This window comes from Trachypithecus francoisi, unplaced genomic scaffold, assembly GCF_009764315.1.
Source record: "Trachypithecus francoisi isolate TF-2019V2 unplaced genomic scaffold, Tfra_2.0 Lachesis_group2, whole genome shotgun sequence".
NCBI lineage: Eukaryota > Metazoa > Chordata > Mammalia > Primates > Cercopithecidae > Trachypithecus > Trachypithecus francoisi.
In genome coordinates, this window is record NW_022681465.1 from 156215856 (window position 1) to 156235211 (window position 19356).

Genomic DNA, 19356 nt, shown 5'->3' on the forward strand with positions numbered 1-19356 from the left:
TAATGCCCTGGCACCATAGAAACAAGCTAGGCTGTGCAAGCAGAGACGTGGCCTGCAGGGGCTTCTCAGGAGGGTAGGAGATTTTGAGCCCCTCTGACCACCCTGGCATTCATGTCTGCTTGTCCATGGCTGCCTTGGCTACCCCTCCTGGCCTCTGGTATAGTAGGGCAGAAGGGAGAAGCATGGTTAACAACGTGGGCTTGGGAGCCAAATGGGCTGGATTTGTGTTTCAGCCTCTTCCTATTTCGTGACCTAGCAAACTACTTTAGCTCTCTAAGCTTCTATTTCTGCAGCAGTAAAATGAGAATTTTAATGGGAATTACCTGTGTCAGAGTATCAATGTAAGTAATAGAAAAAATAATGCACTTAGGTGCAGAGCCCAGTACAGCAGGCCTCTCTGGCCCCATGACTGAGCTGGCCTCTTAGTTGGCCAATGTGGCCACGTTTAGGCCACTCCTGTCCCCTGTGTGGGAAAGGCATACCCCATCCTGGGAGGCCTCAGGGCCCAGTGCTGAGGGTCTTTGCAGTCCTCTCTACATCCCAGAAGGCTTTGTATTCCCAGAGTGACAGCAAAGACAGAAGAGTACCAAGAAGAGCCAATTCCCCTTCTTCCTCTCCTTCCTTTTCCTTGGCTGGGGCTCAGTGGTCAGGGCTCAGGCAAGGCCTGGGTGACCTCCTTCTAGCTTGGGCTACCCTCTGGCCTTCTGATGGGGTGAGGCACACCTCCCTCCCAAAAATCACCCACCCCTGGAAACACACAGTGCTGACCCCTCAGCTCTAAGGGTCCATCCTCCAGATGGCAGCCGTAATTAATGCTTAGCCTGAGTCTTCATGAGAAAAGAAGGGATGTGGATGGTTAGGAACCAGAAAAGGGAATTTGACCTTCTTTGGTGGGAGAGGAAGGCTGTGCCTGGTCCTCAACCACAAGGAGTATTGCTCTCCAGGGAGAGTTTGGAGAATAGAGTAGAGCCCACATTACTAGGGGGTGGGGCAAAGTCAGGGCAGGGAGTGGAAGGGACAAATGAAGGGGAGAAGTGGAAACACACATCTTAGTGTTTGGCATTTATAATGGATTCTGTAGTGATTTTTACTTTAAATTTAAGGGTCTTTAAAACTTATGCTGATCACCTCTTTGGTTTCTGAGGTCGTCCTGGTAAAGTGCAGTGTGTGTATTTTGGGTGCCCAAAGTGAAGCATAGCATAGGATGCCCAGCATGAGCAAGGCCCTCATTAGCCGTCCAAGCCCGCATGGCTGCCGGGGAGGTGGGAATAGCAGGACAGAGCTATGGGAGAGTGACAGGGACCGAGTGCACACCCAAAGTTAAGCTTTACCTCTCAGGACACCTTCTCCCTGAGCCCGCTAGCCTGATGCCTTCCTCTCCAGGTAAGTTCCTTCCATTCCTCTCATCTCCTCTCACTTCTGGGAGCTCCTGGGCATTCCTGCTTCCAAATCCTTCATTATCTGTCACAGAACCACAGTGCTGTCCTCAGAGTCACTAAGAACACTCAGGCTGTAGTGCCATTATCTGGTTGACAATTATCTTCCCCCGCATCAGTAGAGAAGCGTCATGAGAATGACATGTCTATTCCCTAGGGTCTAACATGGGGGTGCACATAGGTGGCCTTCAACAAATATTTGTGGAACCAATGGATGAATGATTTTAATGGATTGATGTCATATCTGTCTTTCCTCAGACTGGAAGCTACTTAAGAGAGGGCCTGTGTCTGCCACTACCATTGCTGTATTCCCAGCAGCAGTGGACTGTCCAGCAGTAGTGCTGGGGATATATCTTTGGGTCACTGGTTCCATGAAGTGAAACGAGCTCCGCCTGCTGTAGTGAATCAGCCTTGGCAGCAGGGGATGTGGGTGGGAAGGAGGTCTGTCTCCTTCTCCAAGAAAGTGGGCCAGCCCACCTGTGGGGAAAGACACAAATAAAAGCTCTCAGGTGCATTGATCCAGAGCAGTCCCAGAGAGCAGGATAAAAATAAGGCCACCTAATGCCGTACCAAGCATTTTATATGGATCATCTCATTTCATCCTCACGACAGACCCATGGAGTAGATGTGACGGTCATCTCCCTATTACAGAACAGGAGACTCTGGAAGGTCACATGACTGGCCCTAGGCCACACAGGTAGGGGGCAACCGCACCACAGCCACATGACACCACCTCTCAGAGTGCTGAGGATATTCTAGATGCCAGCGATTACGGGAGCCAGGGAAGGAATCCGAACGTGGGTTGGCACAGAGGGGATGGGCCTGGAAAACCTGGACTTGTTCTGTTGTCAGTGGTGGTCCCTGAGAGTCAGGACGCGTGGGCTGCAGTCCCAGCTCAGCTAGTTTACGTGTTGCTGGTGGTTCTCCCTTCCCTGGGGCTTGGTCTCCTCATCCGCATAATGGGATTGTACTGGCAACCACTTCACAGGTTGGTGCTGAGGATTCAAAAGTCCAGCACACAGGCAGGGGATCACCATGCTGGAGGGAAGGTACTTCCAGATAATAAGAGGAATAAAGTGCGGGGTGAAGGGAACACGGAAAACTTGAAACCCCAGGGCCAGAGGATGGTGAAATAAAAACCTGTTTGGCAAAGACAGGCTCAAACCCCCACGAGTTGTCTGGGTGTCTGAGGGCTGGCTGCTGGAGTCTCCCCAGAAGCATCCCTCGGGGCTCTTTGCTGAGCTTCTCCAGAGCGGAATTGAGGTGTGAAGCAGCATGACCTCAGGCCGGCACACTGTACCATGCACATGGGACGTACGTTTCTTTGGTTTTATTATTACAAACACACCATGGCTCTGTCACAATAGGGAAATCTGAGCTCTACATGCTCTACATACCATTTCTTTTCTACCTGGACAGGGCCCCATAAAAGCATCCAAGCCATGTGTAGATGCGAGACACATTTGACAGAACAGTTCAACTCATAGCTTATAATGATGCCATTTCTCCAGCTGTGCAAGGGCTTTACAAAAACTGTGCCAGGACTTCCCATAAGGCTGGATTGCTTGATTCATGTTTTATGAGCCCCATAATACTGAAGCTCCTTTTCCAGGGACTTGGCATAGGCAATAAATTCCACATTTGGGATAGGTCCTTTCTGGAAGCGAATGTCAGGCAGTGACATCCAAGTTTCTGCATGCAGTGGGTTAACAGCCATGTTTAGAGGAACACAATTTAGAAAGTACATCTCTCTCCCTCCTCCCCCACCTGCACAAGGTTCACATCTCATTATGGTGCGGGCCATGTACATTGAAGTATGATACTTGGTTTTGAAAACATTCAAACAGTCTCTGTGGAAATCTGAGAGAAATTGGCGGGGAGCTGCCGTGGTGCATTCCTCCTGTAGTCCTTCATGCTAATGCTTCATCCTCTCTAATAACCTCTGATAGACAGGGGCTGAAAAAGAGAAGTTTGTAACATCAAATAGGTGCAGATCTCCCCATGTCTGTCTAGGACATTGTCAGAATCTCAAGGACTGGGGCCAAGCGGCCTCCTTCTGCTGTGCTCTCCTGCACATAGCAGGTGCTTTGTGGTTTGTGAACCTTCACTCTTACTCAAGGCCTGATGTTCTGGTTTTCTGTACCTATCAACTTGGAACTGGATCCTCATGATGGGCTCCTGCCAAGCCCTTTGCAATATTCCCAGACTCCCTAAACTGAAAACTCACATTAACCCTAAAAGGTTGTTACTCTTATTATCCCCATCTTACGGAGAAGGAAATGGGGTGTTCTGGGTCTGACCCCAAGTCACCCTGCTGTTCTGACTCCAAAGGCCAGGCTTGTTTTACCGCACCATGATGTTCTTATCTATATACACCAGATGGCAGGCTTGGACTTGCTTGGGGGTAAGGCCTAAACAGGTCTGCAATGACTTCAAACCCAGACCAGACTTACCTAGTCGCACAGACCTCTGGGAAGCCTGAAAGAAAACACAAGGTGTCAGGTTTTCTAGTGAAAGTTATACCTGCACCTGCTTATGATGATGGCTTTGCCCATTGCCACCCCTACTCAGAAAAAATGCTGGGGTGAGGAATAGAAAGGGGAAGGTGGAACTTATAGGCCCTAGGGAGTTCCTCAAGTGGCCTTGGCAGACATAAGTTATGCAAGCCCCTATCAAGTGTGGCTTCAGGTGGACATTCCTAGGAGACCCCCAAGCCAGGCTCTCCCACTGAGACTACAGCCTAGAGTTGAGGGAGCTGGGGCTGCACAGGGGTGGCCTCAGGAGTAGGAGTTCAGGGCTAAGAATCCTTCTCGAGGGCATTAAGGAGACCCCTGTGTACAAAAGTGAAGTGACACAGTAAGCTCCAGGCCTCTGGGTTCAGGACCGCTCCCTGCAGCCTCTCCTCTTGAAGTGCAATCCTTCTGTAAGGCACCTCACATTCCCACGAAGCTCCACCTGACCCGAAGCAGCAAAAGAGCCAAGCAGGGCACTGAGCACTGGGCAAGATGGGGAGCAGGAAAGGAAGCTCAGAAAGAGCCAGAGAGGGTTTGAGAGGGAGGTGAGGCTGGGGCAAGGAAGGGATGGCTCCACACACATAGGAAGCCCAGTATCCCTGTATCCAGAATCCACACAGTGCCCAGGAGAGCACCAGCCTCACCCACGATGGGCAATGCCATGGACAGCAGAAAAGTGACCCAGAGGCCCGGGCTCAGGGCAGGCCTGGCCACTGGAAGATGAGCTTGGGATGGGCTGCCCTCTTGGGCAGAAGGCTTCCAGAGCTGTGTCTGTTCTCACCAGCAGTGACCTCCCCATGATCTGAGGCTCAGAGGCCTCTGTGTGAAAGCCTGTGCTTTGGCCCATGAAAGTCCAGGAGTTGCCTGGGTTCTTTACTCTGAATTTGACACAGGCTGGGGCTGAGGATGCCCCAGTGGGAGTAGGGAGAAGTTTTAAGAGAGCCCTGGGGAGCAGCCAAGGAAGACAGGGGCTGGAGAGGCTCCTCTATGGCCCAAACAGAGGACCTAAGGCTGCTCAGGCAAGGTGCAAATCTAGCAGGCATCTTACCCTGGAAAATGCTGATGCTTGTTTGAAGATCTCAAGCGCAGAGTCTGCAAGTTCATCCCCTCTTTCCTGAGGTCTGTTGGCTGAAGAGGAAAGAAAAGGCAGGTTTGACCAGAGAGAAACCAATAGCATGTCATTCATAACAACCATGACTGAGGGACACTGGTGGGATTTCTGGCTCACATTTCCAAAGACACATTTTCTCTATAATGTTTCATAACTCATGGTAGAACTTGGCCCATGGGGAGAGAGCACCAAGAAAGGTGAATGCACACATGAGGAGAGGCAGGATGGAAGTTCAACTGCACTGGAGGCAAGGAACACACACTGATGTGAGATGCTGTAAGAGGAGTGCTGGGAACCGCGAGGACAGCATTCACATGAATACAGAAAACTGGGCTGTGTCCGAGGGGAGCTAATACAGCTGGGCAACTCCACAGAGAGCAATGCATCCTCACATTCCTTAGTGTGGTGCATTCAAAACCAACAGCTCCCAGTTCACTCTGCAATCAGTCACACAGGCACAGTTTAACTATCACAATTACGTGTTATTCTGATCATTGTTTGGAACAGTTTTTCTTCTCTCCACCAACTGCCACGTGGAGAGAAGGACTGACTGTAGAGCCAGTGGGGATGCGACACTTACCTGGAGGCTGCAGAACGTTGGTGATGACATGGACCACGCCATTTGTGGCCATGATGTCAGGCTCAGCAACAGGCTCTTTGTTGACACTCACCACATTGTTTTTCTAAAGGAAAAACAGAGAGTAGTGGTTGAAAGTAGAGCACATTTCTTTTACTCACTCAGCAAGTGTTTACTGAACACTTTTCATATGCCAGGTCCTGCATAAGACTGGGGATACTCTGGTGAATGAAACCGTCTCTGCCCTTGACAGACCTTCAGTGTGGTGGATTAATTCAAATCTCCTGTGTGGATTTAGCACATTGCAATCTACATAATGCTCTTTTGTGTGATCCACTTAGTCCTCACAGCAGCGTATGATAAGGACAGTAGATATTATTGTGCCATTCAACAGAAGAAGAGACTGAGACTGAAGACAGGAGAAGTGCCTCTTTTAAGCTAAGTAGGTGGAACAGCCGGAAATGGAAGCCAGGCTTCCTGCTCTGGACAAAAGTCTCCTTCCATTTTGCCTGGGTGCCTGACTTAAGATTTTCTCACAGGATGCCCACCCAGGGCAAATCTATCTCAGGCCTTCCTGAAGGGTCCATGAGACAGACTCAAGGGTGTAGGAGGCACAGAAGCCTGTGACAGACAGGACCCCAGCATCTGAAACCAGGTATGAGGAGATTCTTGAGTGACCTGCTAAAGTCAAACAAGTCATGCCCATGTCTACCTCCCTACATGCATATCTTCCTATGCTCCTGGTGAGAAACTGGTGAGCAAAGGATGGCTGAAGACCGGGAGAAAGGAGCAGAAAGCAGAAGCAGCCACACACTGAAGAGTGGTCCCTCCACAGAGGGGTCAGTGGCCTCTTCAGGTGCAGCCGGGGAGATTTCTGGAGCTCGGCTGGCTATCTGCTTTGGGGACAATCTTAGCGCAGTTCCAAAGTGGAATGTATATCATCAATGTGCAGAGCAAGGGGCTCACAGAGCAAGTGTCAGAACTCAAAAAGCCTCTTGGGATGGTCTGGTTCATGGTACAACTCAGTGAACTCCTGGGTTTAGGGGGGTGGGATGGGGTGAGTATAGAGACTGATCTCTTCAGTCACGTTAGTTGCCTACCATCTCCTTAACAGAAGGAAGATCTAATAGCCTCTCTCAGATGCCAAATCAGATGCTCTATTCCCACGTAAATCTGGAAGTTCTTACTCATGTTAACTACGATCTTTTTTTTTTTTTTTTTTTTTTTTTTTTTTTTTTTGAGGCGGAGTCTCGCTCTGCCGCCCAGGCTGGAGTGCAGTGGCCGGATCTCAGCTCACTGCAAGCTCCGCCTCCCGGGTTCACGCCATTCTCCTGCCTCAGCCTCCCAAGTAGCTGGGACTACAGGCGCCCGCCATCTCGCCCGGCTAGTTTTTTGTATTTTTTAGTAGAGACGGGGTTTCACCGTGTTAGCCAGGATGGTCTCGATCTCCTGACCTCGTGATCCACCCGTCTCGGCCTCCCAAAGTGCTGGGATTACAGGCTTGAGCCACCGCGCCCGGCCGTTAACTACGATCTTACTTGATTTCCCTGAAGACCCTCTTCACATTTCTCTTTTTCTTTGGATGAATTACACTCAGAAATTCGGGCTGCATCTTGAAGGTGTGTAATGCCATCCCGGGGGTGAGATATGCCCTGGAGCCCTGGTGGCAGGGTACAGCCAGCCTTTGATTTGCAGGACACTTACCAAGCTGACTTCCAGCTTGTCACCTTGGAGAGACTTTAGCCGCACCAGGGCCCCGATGCCTCCGCTAACCAGGATTTCATCACCAACGTGGTATTTCAGGATGTTGGCAAGTTCCTTGGCATCTCCTGCAGGTTGCGGGAAAAGGAGATAGAGTTAATCCCAAGAATGATAATTAGCCTGGTCAAGGAGGGCCCAGAGGAGAAGATGTAAGTGGTCAGCCCTGAGAAGAAGAACTCCCTGCCCAGGGAATAAGCACTTATTAAGCTCCCAGTGTTACTCAGCATTGTGACCCACAGTCTGTCTAATGGTCAGAGGACACAAAACACATGTTCATGACCACAAATCTGCCCCTGCAGTCAGTGGGCTTCTGGGTTAAATATGCTCTCTGGGATGCTGGGCTCCCTGGCTGCTGAGAAGGAGTTAATCCATACTCCTCTGTGAGTATGACTCATGTTTCCATGAGATAAATATTTGCTTGGAAAGCTAGGGACCTTTCCAGCACCGGCATCTGGGACGTTTCATCATCAGCGTGGCTCCCGACGGTTATAACACAGTAGTGCAATATTTACCCATTCTGCCCTCAAATGCTCATTCTGTTTGAGACGGCTGTTTCCTGAAGGGTGAACTTAAAAGAGTAGACAGCTGTACTGTGGAGGAGCCATGGAGCCGATGAGGTCAGGGCTGAGGGGGATATTCCCTCCGCAGCATCTCTCCTTGTCACGTCTCAGCATTCCTTTCAGCCCACATCAGTGTCTCCAGCAACTGGGGCAGGCATCTGATTGCCCATAAAGGTGCACAGGCATTTCCCAAATTAAGTGTGGGAGGTCATTCCGAAAGTTTCCAGCTGCCCTCTCATCTTGGATACTCCCATTACCAGCCAAATGGCTAAATTTCCCCAGGGCTTATGAATAGCTATTTCCAGCATCTTGAAACTGAGAAGGGAGGAAGTTTTAATGTATTTTGGAGAGTTCACTTGGTTATTGACAAATCCACATGAGTGTCAGAGGACGGAGCCACTGGGTACCAACCAATTTTCAAACATCCACAACCTGGAGCGGACAAGGTTCCCCTTCCACAAAATACTGCCTGGAAGTGCAGAGCCACACTAACCCCTGGGGTGCGTGGGATGTCCTTTCAATATCTCTAACACCTGGACCAACCTTTAACACCCTCTGTTCCCCAGGGGTGCCTCAGGCCTGGGGGAGGCTGTGTTAGGGAAGCTTTCTCCATCCCCCTCCTCAACTCCCACATAATTGAAAATGGAAAGAAAGCCAAGCCAGCTCGGGCCACCTGGGGAATATTCCATTCTTGCTGGACAGAGAGAGATTGAGAAGTTTATTTCATAATGAACTTCTCCCCTCTCTTTAGGAATATACGTCAGCATCACAGACATAGGCATTCATTTAGCAATAAAGAAAATTAAACATGACACAAATTCACCTTGGAGCTGCCTGCAACCTGAACTTTCTATTCTGCTCAAGAGCAGGAAGGGAGGTGTAGACAATGTGGGCCCCAAGGTTTGTCAAGGTCCTTCCTCTTCCTCCTCCTTTTCCTCAGTCTCACCTTTCTGTGAGAGCGGAAGCATCTCTCACGGGCACAAAGCTGAGCTAACCACTGCAACTCCCAATCCCGCTCCACTCACCCCCATCGTCATGGCTAGTATGGACCAGGGCTGTGTGCCTGGCGCTGTGTGTGGCATCCTATTTAATCCTCACAACACAGGCTGCAAGATACTCTTACCTTCCTCATTTTTCTTAGCCACTTGTAACCACTAGATCCCCTCCCAAACATCCTCAGCTAGATCTCTCAGAGCCGTGACTAACTTCTTGGGAAAGCTTTTGTCTGGAGGGATCGTCAGTGCAGGTAACTGGCTTCATTATCACTGTGCTCCTAGGTCTCCAGTGGGAAACATGCCCAGTGACTGGGCTGGTCGCAGCCACCCTCACTTCTTTTCTACTCCTCTCTGCCTGGCTTCCTGCCCAGGAGACTGAGCTCTATAAACGGCATCAGTGGACTCCCTCCTGCTCTCGCATCAGCCAACGACAGACCCAGATGGCAACTGGAGAGAGGGAGGCTGGGGCGCTGAGTGACCCTCCTTGCATGGTTCTGACAGTGGCTGCACATGGCACTGGCTGCTGTTCTGTGCCCTTGTCCAAGGCCCATGACCTCCCTGGTTCCTGCTCTAATCCTCCCATTCTCCCAGGCCTAGGGGTAGTAAAGGCTTCCCAGGGTTGCTAGTCCCTGGTTGGCCTCATTCTTTGCTGGTTCCTTGAATCTCGCCCACTCTTCCACAAATAGTCTTGTCATTAAACCCCTTCAAGCCAATCCCTAATGTGCCAACTGTTTGCTGCTGGGGCCCTGAGGGATCATTACTTTAGAAAAGTGGAGATGTGTACTTAAGTTGGTCTTTACCCAAGAGTCTGCTCCGTTCTCTTGGTGGCAGGGCTCGGAAGGCTTCATTTGTGGGAGCGAAGACTGTGTAGACTCCTTCCCGGTTGAGGGTCTCCGTCAGTCCTGCAGACTGGATGGCAGCTACCAGCATGCTGTAGATACACACAGAAAATGTCATCTGTCCTGGAGGCCAAGAGGTCTTTTCCTCAAATACTTCACCACTGGGGATAGTAGAGCCCAGACCACTGGAATGCTCACACCTTGGTTTTCACACTCTCCCTGTGTACAAAGAGGGAGCGATTCTAGGCTCCATCTCCTCTCCACCCAGCAAAAATGCTAAGCTCTGTTAAATGGCCAGAGGTCAGAGGCCACGGGAGAAAGGTGGAAAAGAAAGGGCAGAGGTATGGCTGACCCAGAGACTAACTGAGCCTCCAGGGATATGATTCTGGGAGGGCAGAGGGGTGTGGTCTCCAGGCCCTTGTGCAGGTAGCTGAAGTCAGTGACAGGGAAACATTCAATGTGACAGCACTGCGAGGTGAATGAGCAAGTCAGAAATGGAGATAGCAGGGCAAGAAAACAAACTCACAAGGGTGCTTCAGTTGCAATAAACAGATACTGCACAGAGAGTGAGAGACTCATCATGCCCTGTAAACTACGTGCTCTTGGCTCACTTGGAGCTTTACAATGAGCAAGTGATGTTTTCCTTGCACTTCAGTCATAAAAATGTAGTCCGCCCTCCCTGCTTCCCACGCATGTGAGGATTACACTCTCAGAAGTAACTCTTCTTCCCAATGTAAGCTTTCAAGGCGACCCTTCCCTTTTCCCCATCCCAAGTCTGGAAGGTCACAGCAGTGCACCACTAGTGTTAATTGAATCTCTAAGGTAGAAGAAAGCTTGATAAGTAGCTGGGGCCCCACATCCCACTCCAGCATGACCACTGGGCAGAAGCCCCACCCAGGGATGGAACTAATTACCTAAAGCGATTGTCTCCCTTCAGGACATCCATGACAGTCCCCATTGGCGGGGTCAGCACCCGGTCCATTGTGAACAGGGTCCCGTACCTCCCTCTCTTGTCGTGGGCCGCGATGCAGCTGTTCTCAATGCACAGGCTCTGCACAGAAGAGGGACAGAGAAAGAAAGGATTGGTTATCCTCCCACAAGGGGCCTCCTGATTTGTTCAGAGCATGTAGCAGGGTCATCATCCATGAAGATGAAGGAGTATACATTGGGGTGGGTTATTAAGGCTGGGATAAAATGATGTATTTTCTCAATAAATGGTCTTCCTTAAGGAAAGAATGGCTAGAGAGGCCCCAATAAAGTTACAGAGGCCCCATAATGAGAATATCAGTTACACATGAGGCCCATTGACAATGTTCAAATAAATAGATTGAACCCATTTATTTATTTGTTTAACAGATGATAGCCATCTTTAGTCAAATGGTGCTGGTGGATCCCAGGCAAGAGCTGTGTTGAGTTGTACTTCCTATTTGACTTCCAGGGTAACTGTTGGATTTGAAAACAAAGAAGATACAGCAGAAGAGAGAAGGCACCTTTTGGACCAAGGAGGGCTGTATTTTAGTTTAGGGGGCTTCTCTTAAGCTCAGAAGGAGTCCGAACTCCATCCCTCCTCCTAGGTGTTCATTCCTAAATTCAAGAAGGACTTGTTCCTTCACAATAAAGGTTGGATAATTGTGTGGTTTATTCTCAAAGACCTCCAGAAAAAGAGATTCCAGTCCTTCTGCAGGATCTCATTTTGGTATCAATACTTTTCCAGAAATTATTTCCTTCCTTTTCAGCAGCCAGTCCTCATGCAAACTCCTGCTTATAGAGGACATTTTTTTTACACTAATACAAGTCCCACAATATGCAGCTTCTGAGGAGCATGATTTAGGACCCAGAACTTACATTACGATAAACAAAAACTCTCAGTTTTTTGCCGCCCAGAGTTTCTAGGGTCTGTCCATGGTACAGATACTTAGAGGCCAGCTGGTCTTTAATTATGTGGTTCCGAAGCAAATTCCTTGTATGGGCATCAATTGGAGGGGTTCCATCTGCAAGAAAGGGTGTGGTTAAGTCCAGAGAGATGTGCTCCTGCAGTGAAGAGAGAGATGAGAGATAAATACAGTGAAAAAGCCTGTCCGTCCTTGAGTTTGGAAACAGGGATTGAGAAACCAAGTGGAGCTGCCAATATTCCTTAACATCTGGTATCTTCTATGGAGAAATAAAGAAGATCCAGATAATCAAGGGTGTTTGGGGTTTTGCCCTAAAAGGGAAGGGCAGGCACACATACAACTTGGCCCCCTTCTCTGCCTTCCTGTGGCTGCAGCTCAGCTGTACCCTCACTCTGACCTCTTGACTATACATTGGCAAGTGACTCTGCAAATAGAAATAGAAATAGAAAGGCAAGGGAATGCTCTGCTCTCCCAGATGTCAAGTCTTGAGTTCTGAGGAATGGCTCCCCAAAGGCATTCTCTGCACTGCCTAATGAAACAACAGAGCCTCTGAAGTTTCTGCTGAAGTCACATCTGCTTTTGGTTGAGCTGAGTGGAAGTTCTAATGTCCCATGGGGTGCTGTAAGTCGGAGAGTGTTGTAGAGATGACAGGAGTGGGGAAGCTGCCTCCAGGGACAAACTAACAGGGATGTCTTCCCCATGTTACCTTTGAATACAGAATTCAGGGGAGCCAGGAGGGTCAACCGCTCACTTCCAGAGAGATGAGTGCCGAGGCCGGCTTGTCTGAAAAGGTCAATGGCTGTGGACACATCAGACTCTGCAGCCAATTCAAATAGCGTCTTGGCTACAAGGAAGGAGAAAGTGGGTTCAAAAGTTAAAAATGCTGTTTTCATTTATCATTCATCCACCCCAGGGCATGACATACATCAGCAGGAATGTCATCTCGTGAGTCAACAACCCCTCTAAACACTGCTGGGGCCCAGCGGGCTCATGTCATCAGGGGAACAGTTGCCTAGAAAATCTAACCAGTCAGGAGGAGAGGGAGGAGAGGTGAGCTCAGTGAGGCAGAGATCAGCCGCTGTCCCAGGCCCTGTGGGCTGCTTGGTCAGGGCACATGCTAACACTGGGGAGAAAGAAGACAGTCTGTGTGATGGCTTCTGCGGTGTAGATAAGGCCAGCAACCACACCCATAGAAGCATTTTATTTTTTCCTATGAGATTTCTTCACTCATGGACAGATCTCACTGGAAGACTAGAGTGGGGCTAGGATTCTGAATGAAACACAAGCCAAAGTCCATTCAGTCATTCTAACTGGGTCAGTGACCATGGGACAGCTTGGGTACTATTGAGAAAGCACATGGTCTGAGGTCAGCAAATGGCCCTCTTTGCCCATCCACAGCAGGCAGATCTTCTGAAAGGCCTCTGCGATTGTGTCTGTCTCCAGACCCCTTCAACGGCTCCCCACTGCCTCTCCACTGCACTTGCATGCCTGAAACTCAAGATGCATCAGTCTGGTCACAACCCACACATTTGCAGTGGCCGAGAGGCTGTGAGCTGAGTCCAGGCAGGGAAGTCGCCCAAAGATCCCTGAATTTCCCCACCCCCGCCACAAGGGATGGCAGAAGGGATGGTGGGCCAGGCAGGGCCAAGACCCTGGAGGCCTGGCCTACCTGAGTCTGGAATGAGTAGCTCATCAATGTAGTGGATCACCCCATTGGTGGCCAGGATGTCTTTATTGGAGATGATCGCCTTCCCATTGATGGTGAGCATGTCCCCACTGCAGCCCACCTCCAGTGTCGTGCCCTCTAGGGTCTCCAAGGACAGCCCCGCAACGATGGCTTCGGCACACATAGCTGACTTCAGGATGTGGTTATTCAGCAGGTCTGGGGGCCAAACAGACTCAGGTCAAGTCAGAATCCACTCCAGCATGACCTCAGGGGCTGCTTGCAGCCTGCCCACGCTGTGAGGATCCTGTTCTCTCAGATGAGGACCCTCAGATGAGGCTGGGGCACCACAGGGCCCAGATCCTCCTCGCCTCCTGCCTGCTGTCCTAGAAAACCAGCTGGGGCTCTGTGGCCAGACTGCCTGCTTTGAATCCCATGGCCACTTTCCAGCTGTGGGACCCTGGGTAAGTCATTTAGCCTCTTTGAACCTCAACTTCCTCATCAGTCAAGTGGACATAAGAATTGTGTTCATCTCCTAGGGCTGCTGTAGGGTTGACATGAAATTCTGAACGTAAAGCACTCAGCACAGTGCCTGACAACAGAGTAAATGCTCAACAAATATTAGTGATTAGCTTATTTGTAGCTGAACTTCAGAGATACAAGAAAAACTCAAGTGAGCCTACCATGGGATTTTAGAAATCCACTGACCTTTATAAAAATGTAAACTGTAGTAGGAAAAAATGACAAGTGTACACATGACAGTTTTGAATTATTTGTACACTTTATTTGTCCAGATTTCTGTTCATTTAGCCCAAGGGTCCACTAGCTGCCAGGATATATCTTAAGGTTTGGTGATCAGTAAGACATGGCCTTTGCCATCCCATTCACCATACCCATAAATAATAAGTATAATCATTTATTTGCTTGTCCAAGTGCTACGTCAGGGGGCAGGGCAGGGCAGGGCTGAGGCCCGAGGGGGACTCCCGAACCATCATGACTCCTGCTGGCCTCCATTGCCTCGGAGAGCCCAGACAGGCTGGACAGAGGCGAATGTAAGGACCAGTCAAGGAGGAAGAGCCCCTCCCCACCCCAGGCTGAGCAGGTGGCCTGGACTGCTGCTCACCAAGGTCACCGAGGCTCTTTGTCCCACATTCTCACCGCGGAGGCGAGTTTCAATCTGATCCCGAGTGTGGGGACCAAAACCACACTGTCATGGGCAGGAGGAAGCTCTGAGGCCCTGCAAGACATCGGGCTGCTGCAGACGAGCTGATGGCCTTGAAAGCTGGTGCTGGCCACATTCAGCCAGAGGGAAAGAAAAAGGGTGAGAAGGCCTATGGGAATGAGGCCTTGGGGACTGAGCTCAGAGAAGGAAGGTGAAATCTGGGGTGTGGTAGAAGAACCTGCCAGGGCCACTTGGAGGGTGAGCAGGGCCAGGGCTGGAAACCAGTCTTCAAATGGGACATACCACTAGCCCTGGCTGCTTCTCGCCTGCCTGCCTGCCAACCTGCTGGTAACAGCAGGAGACTGTTGGGTGTGGGGCAAGGACCTCTTCCTTCCAGTCTGCAGCCACGGCACCAAACAGAGTGTCCTCACTCTGAACCAGCCAGTTATTGATTAGGAAAAGGCAGATTTACAAAAGGGAGGAAGTAGGGGCTTTTTTTTCCTTATAATTTATAATAAGGAGTTCTTTGTTTTTTTTCTTTTGAGAGAGTCTAGCTTTGTTGCCCAGGCTGGAGTACAGTGGCATGATCTGGGCTTATTGCAGCTTCTGCCTCTCAGGTTCAAGTGATTCTCCTACCTCAGCCTCCTGAGTAGCTGGGATTACAGGTGCCTGCCACCACACCCAGCTAATTTTTGTATTTTTAGTAGAGATGGGGTTTCACCATGTTGGCCAGGCTGGTCTTGAACTCTCGGCCTCAAGTGATCTGCCTGTCTTGGCTTCCCAAAGTGCTGGGCTTATAAGCATGCCCGGCGTATAGTAAGGAGTTCTGAGGTCTCCAAAGCAAAAAATCTGCTCTGTACAAACCATGTTTTAATAGGGAATACAGTTCTAAAAGCCTTTGGGCCCCTTGAGGCTGTGTGTGTCCCAACACCTGCCCCCATTCCCCATTTTGTGCTGTGAGTATCTCTGTCATTGCAGTCACCAAATCAGATGCCAGCAACCTGTTTTAAAGCCTGCCGTTTCTACTAGCTCTTAAGTTCCTTGGAGGCAAAGGCTGTGCTGTATTCATTTTCATGGCCTCTGTCCCCAGTGCTGGCCAGGCACATAGAAGCACCATAATCATCTGGACACAGAACAAATCCTGTCTTCCCATCTGTGCTTTCAGGAATATGCCCTTTCCCATTCCTGCACAGATAGAAGGAGAGCACTTTAAATGTATAGCGTGTCTGAAATGCATTAGACATTTTATACAGCACATTGACAAGGTGGGTTTAAATAGATTCAAAAGAAATGAAGTGATCCTAGAATATGTTGAGAGGAAAAGTGTGATGGGGTGCACCAGAGATGTGGGGCATACCCTGCGTTTCAGGGGACTCAGGCAGCAGCTTTGTGCTCAAGGCCTTTCAGAGGTCCTGGAGTAGAAAGGGGCAGGGTGGGGGAAGGCAGAGTCCTCCTTTCTCATGTCCAAAAGGAAAACATGTGAAAACACGTTAGCTCCTTCCCTCTCCTGCAGCAATGATCAAGGCATTGCCTCACTTAGCAGCTCATTGAGGAGGGCATGATGAAATCTGAAATGGAGAGTCAAAAGTTGACTACGACTGTTTTTTGTTTTGTTTTGTTTTTCTTGTTGCTGTTGTTGTTTTGAGATGGAGTGTTGCTCTGTCACCCAGGCTGGAGAGCAATGGTGTGAACTCAGCCCACTGCAAGCTCCACCTCCTGGGTTCAGGTGATTCTCCTGCCTCAGCCTCCTGAGTAGCTGGGATTATAGGCACCCACCACCATGCCCAGCTAAGTTTTGTATTTTTAGTATAGACGGGGTTTTGCCATGTTGGCCAGGCTGGTCTCAAATTCAAGACCTCAGGTGATCCGCCCACCTCGTCCTCCCAAAGTGCTGGGATTAAAGGCGTGAGTCACTATGCCTGGCCTATAACGGGTTTTTAACTGTAACTTTGGTTTATCCATAAGGCCCTTAGCCACAGAGAGGAATGGTGAAGAGTCGGCGTGAGGAATTCATTTCAAGGGTGCCAGTATCTGTCACCTCCACACCTGTAAGCTGTTGCTCTACCTGTTAGCTTTGCTCTGGCCTTGGCCATTCGAGCCTTTCACTCTCCCTATTTCTGGCCAGGGCCAGCTATGGGTCTCTAGCTATGTCTCTCTTCAGTCCAGCTGTCCCTAGAAAAATGTTGCTGGATTCTGTACTCAGCCCTCAGAGCAGCGTGGCTGCTGCAGAGACATGGTTAGCTGAAGCAACGGGATAGGATAACCCCAGCCCATGGCTACAGTGGACATCCTGAGGGTCACCTCATGGCAGGTGGCATGTCCATCTTGGACTAGAGCAGGTCTTGGGCTCAGTCTAGATGCACAAATGAGGCAGCAGCAGGAGCCAAAGGATGCTCACCTCTCAGGGCTTCTGGGTCACCCAGGATACGGTTCAAAGTCTCACTAGGGATCTTCTCGAAGGCCTCATTGGTCGGGGCCAAGAGCGTGTACTGGCCATTACCTTCAAGCATCGTGTTGAGTCCTGATGCAGCCACAGCAGCCTACGGGGAGGACAGAAGATGGAGCACTCCGTGAAGACGCTGGCATTCCCCACAGAAGATGCACACACAGCTTCGCTGGTTCCTTGCAAGAGCTCAAGGCTTTTGCAGAAGCCCAAGACGAAAACAGAAGCCAAACCCAAGCTCACCAATGACCCCCGGGGGCCTTGCTGGCCTGAGCTCCAGCCAGCCTGGTCATCTTTCATGTCCTTAACCTGTCTTTCCTCTTCCTGGCCCCAAGTCCTTGTCCCTGCTGTCCCCTCTGCTCGTCCCTCTTTCTTTGCTTCTCTGATTGTATTCCTTCTTCCACTAAAATATCATTTCTTTGGGAGGTCAACTCGGCACACTTCCTACCTCATCCCACAGCCAGACAAAGGTGTATCTGTCTGCTGTGCCTACACTCATGGCTTGCAGCCCTCCTCACACTGTCACTCAACGGTTATTGGTAATCACATACATGAGCACATGCATGGAAGGATCACACTACCCATTCTCTACACAGCTGCCAGAAGGATCTTCTAAAGGCCTGAGTGGTTTCCTGCTGCTCCCAGGATGGAGACAGACTCTTTCCCAGGTCTGCAAGTCCTGGAGGCTCAGGCCTGGCCACGCTGGCCTTGCCTTTGCCCGTGTATGCCCTTCACATGTGACCTGACCCACTGGCCTCCTCCTTGCCCTTCCTGCCCTGAGCCTTCGCTATTGCTCTCCCCTCTACTGGGTGTGCTCTTGCCCCAGCATTTTGTATAATGGACCCATTCTCATCCTTTAGACTGCAGATCAAAAGTCACCTCTTCCAGAGAGACCTCCCTGACTTTCCAATCCTCCCTGCACTACTGTCACTCCCTATTTACCTGCCCACTTGACAAAAATTATCACAGCCCATGGCTACCTTGTTGATTTGTTTGTTGTCTCTCTCCAGATAGAATATTAGCTCCACTGAGAATAGAACTTTGCCTGCCTTGTTCACCTCTATACTCCTGGAACATAGACCCACCTGGGAAGTAGCAGGTACCTAATAAGTATGTGTTATAAGAAGGGAAGATGGGCACAATGGAGGGTCAGAAGAGGGAAGGAAGAAATATTTACCAAATCTAAATAGTAAGAGGAGGTGACGCAAAGGGATCAATTGCTGTTCATGTGCTGCCAACTCTGTGGGAACATCATTTTCTTGCAAATCCCTGCCCTTCAAGCAACCCAGAAGAAAAGCATGGGAAAGGAGCTTAGAGAGCTAGACTCCCAGCTAACAGCCATCTGCACTTGCAAGGCCCATTAGTGCCAGCCGGCCCCAGTGTGTTTGTCTCTCTGTGTTGGAGATCTCTAGGGAGGGACCACTCCACTCCCACTTGTATCCTTTGTGGTTAGGAAGTTCTCCTTGAATCAAGGCAAAAACCCTGACAGGGCAGCCTGCCTCCACTTCCTCCTGAGGCCAAGAGGAACATGCCTTCCCCTCCAGTTGTAAGACAAATGCCTGCTGGGCATGGGGGAAGGAACTGTATTCTTGTGGCCCCAGAGCAGTCAGAAGCCAGGCTGGAAATCAGACCCTTGACTTCTGTGTCCACACTGGTGGCCTCTCTGCTGTTCTGGGCTCCAAGAGAACATGGGTATGGTTGGAACCAGAGTCCTAGGGTGGGGACATGTGATCCCAAAGCACACACAGCCTGATAGGCTATTTATTCTAGTCCCCCATGTGGGAACTGCCACCTCTGGAAGCCACAGTGCAGGTCCAGGGCTCAGAGGACCCTGTGCTGCTGCAGCCACACACCACTGACATTTCCAGGGGAGGCAAGGAAAGGAACACTTTATAAAGGAAGACAGATGGGGAATTTCACAGGTTAGGTCAAGCTGAACATCTGGTCAATGGATTCTCCATGTTCAAGGGCATTCAGTGGAATCTGCTCTACATTCCCCTACAGCAGCCATCCTCTACCCCTCCTGCAGAAGAGTTCCTGCTAGGTCCCTCTTGGGAGGCAATGTGTCCCAAGCCTAGGCCCCCACGCAGAGCAGTCCCTTACCCGAAGTGTCTCAAAGGTGTCCTCGATCTCGATGATCTGCTGGATGCTGTTGGTGACGGTGGAGATGACCTTATCGATGAGGTGCACCACCCCGTTGGTTGCATGGTGGTCGGCTTTCAGCAGCCGGGCGCAGTTCACAGTTACAATCTGCCCAGAGAAGCAGCAAGGATGAGCAGTCAACACAATACAGGCATAGTCCCAAAGCCCCAGAAGGAGAAAACAGTGTTTTCAAACACAGTAGCAGAATGTGGGTTTTACAAGCTGTGGAATAGAGGCCCCAAGGAGAAGCAGGCACAAAGGG

General features: G+C 50.2%; 1 protein-coding gene across 1 annotated transcript in view; it reads right to left on the reverse strand.

Moving 5' to 3' along the window:
• Positions 1–2751: 2751 nt before the first annotated feature.
• TGFBI (transforming growth factor beta induced) overlaps positions 2752–19356 on the reverse strand; it is a 34421-nt gene continuing 17816 nt past the window's right edge. Inside the window, exons 6-17 of the mRNA XM_033181150.1 lie at positions 19056–19202; positions 16908–17049; positions 13354–13566; positions 12391–12528; positions 11638–11783; positions 10707–10843; positions 9754–9884; positions 7342–7466; positions 5641–5743; positions 4998–5077; positions 3890–3914; positions 2752–3392 (exon numbers count right to left, since the gene is read on the reverse strand). Of these exons, the coding sequence (XP_033037041.1) occupies positions 3352–3392; positions 3890–3914; positions 4998–5077; positions 5641–5743; positions 7342–7466; positions 9754–9884; positions 10707–10843; positions 11638–11783; positions 12391–12528; positions 13354–13566; positions 16908–17049; positions 19056–19202 (1428 nt within the window). The 3' untranslated portion in view covers positions 2752–3351. The remainder of the gene's footprint in view (positions 3393–3889; positions 3915–4997; positions 5078–5640; positions 5744–7341; positions 7467–9753; positions 9885–10706; positions 10844–11637; positions 11784–12390; positions 12529–13353; positions 13567–16907; positions 17050–19055; positions 19203–19356) is intronic.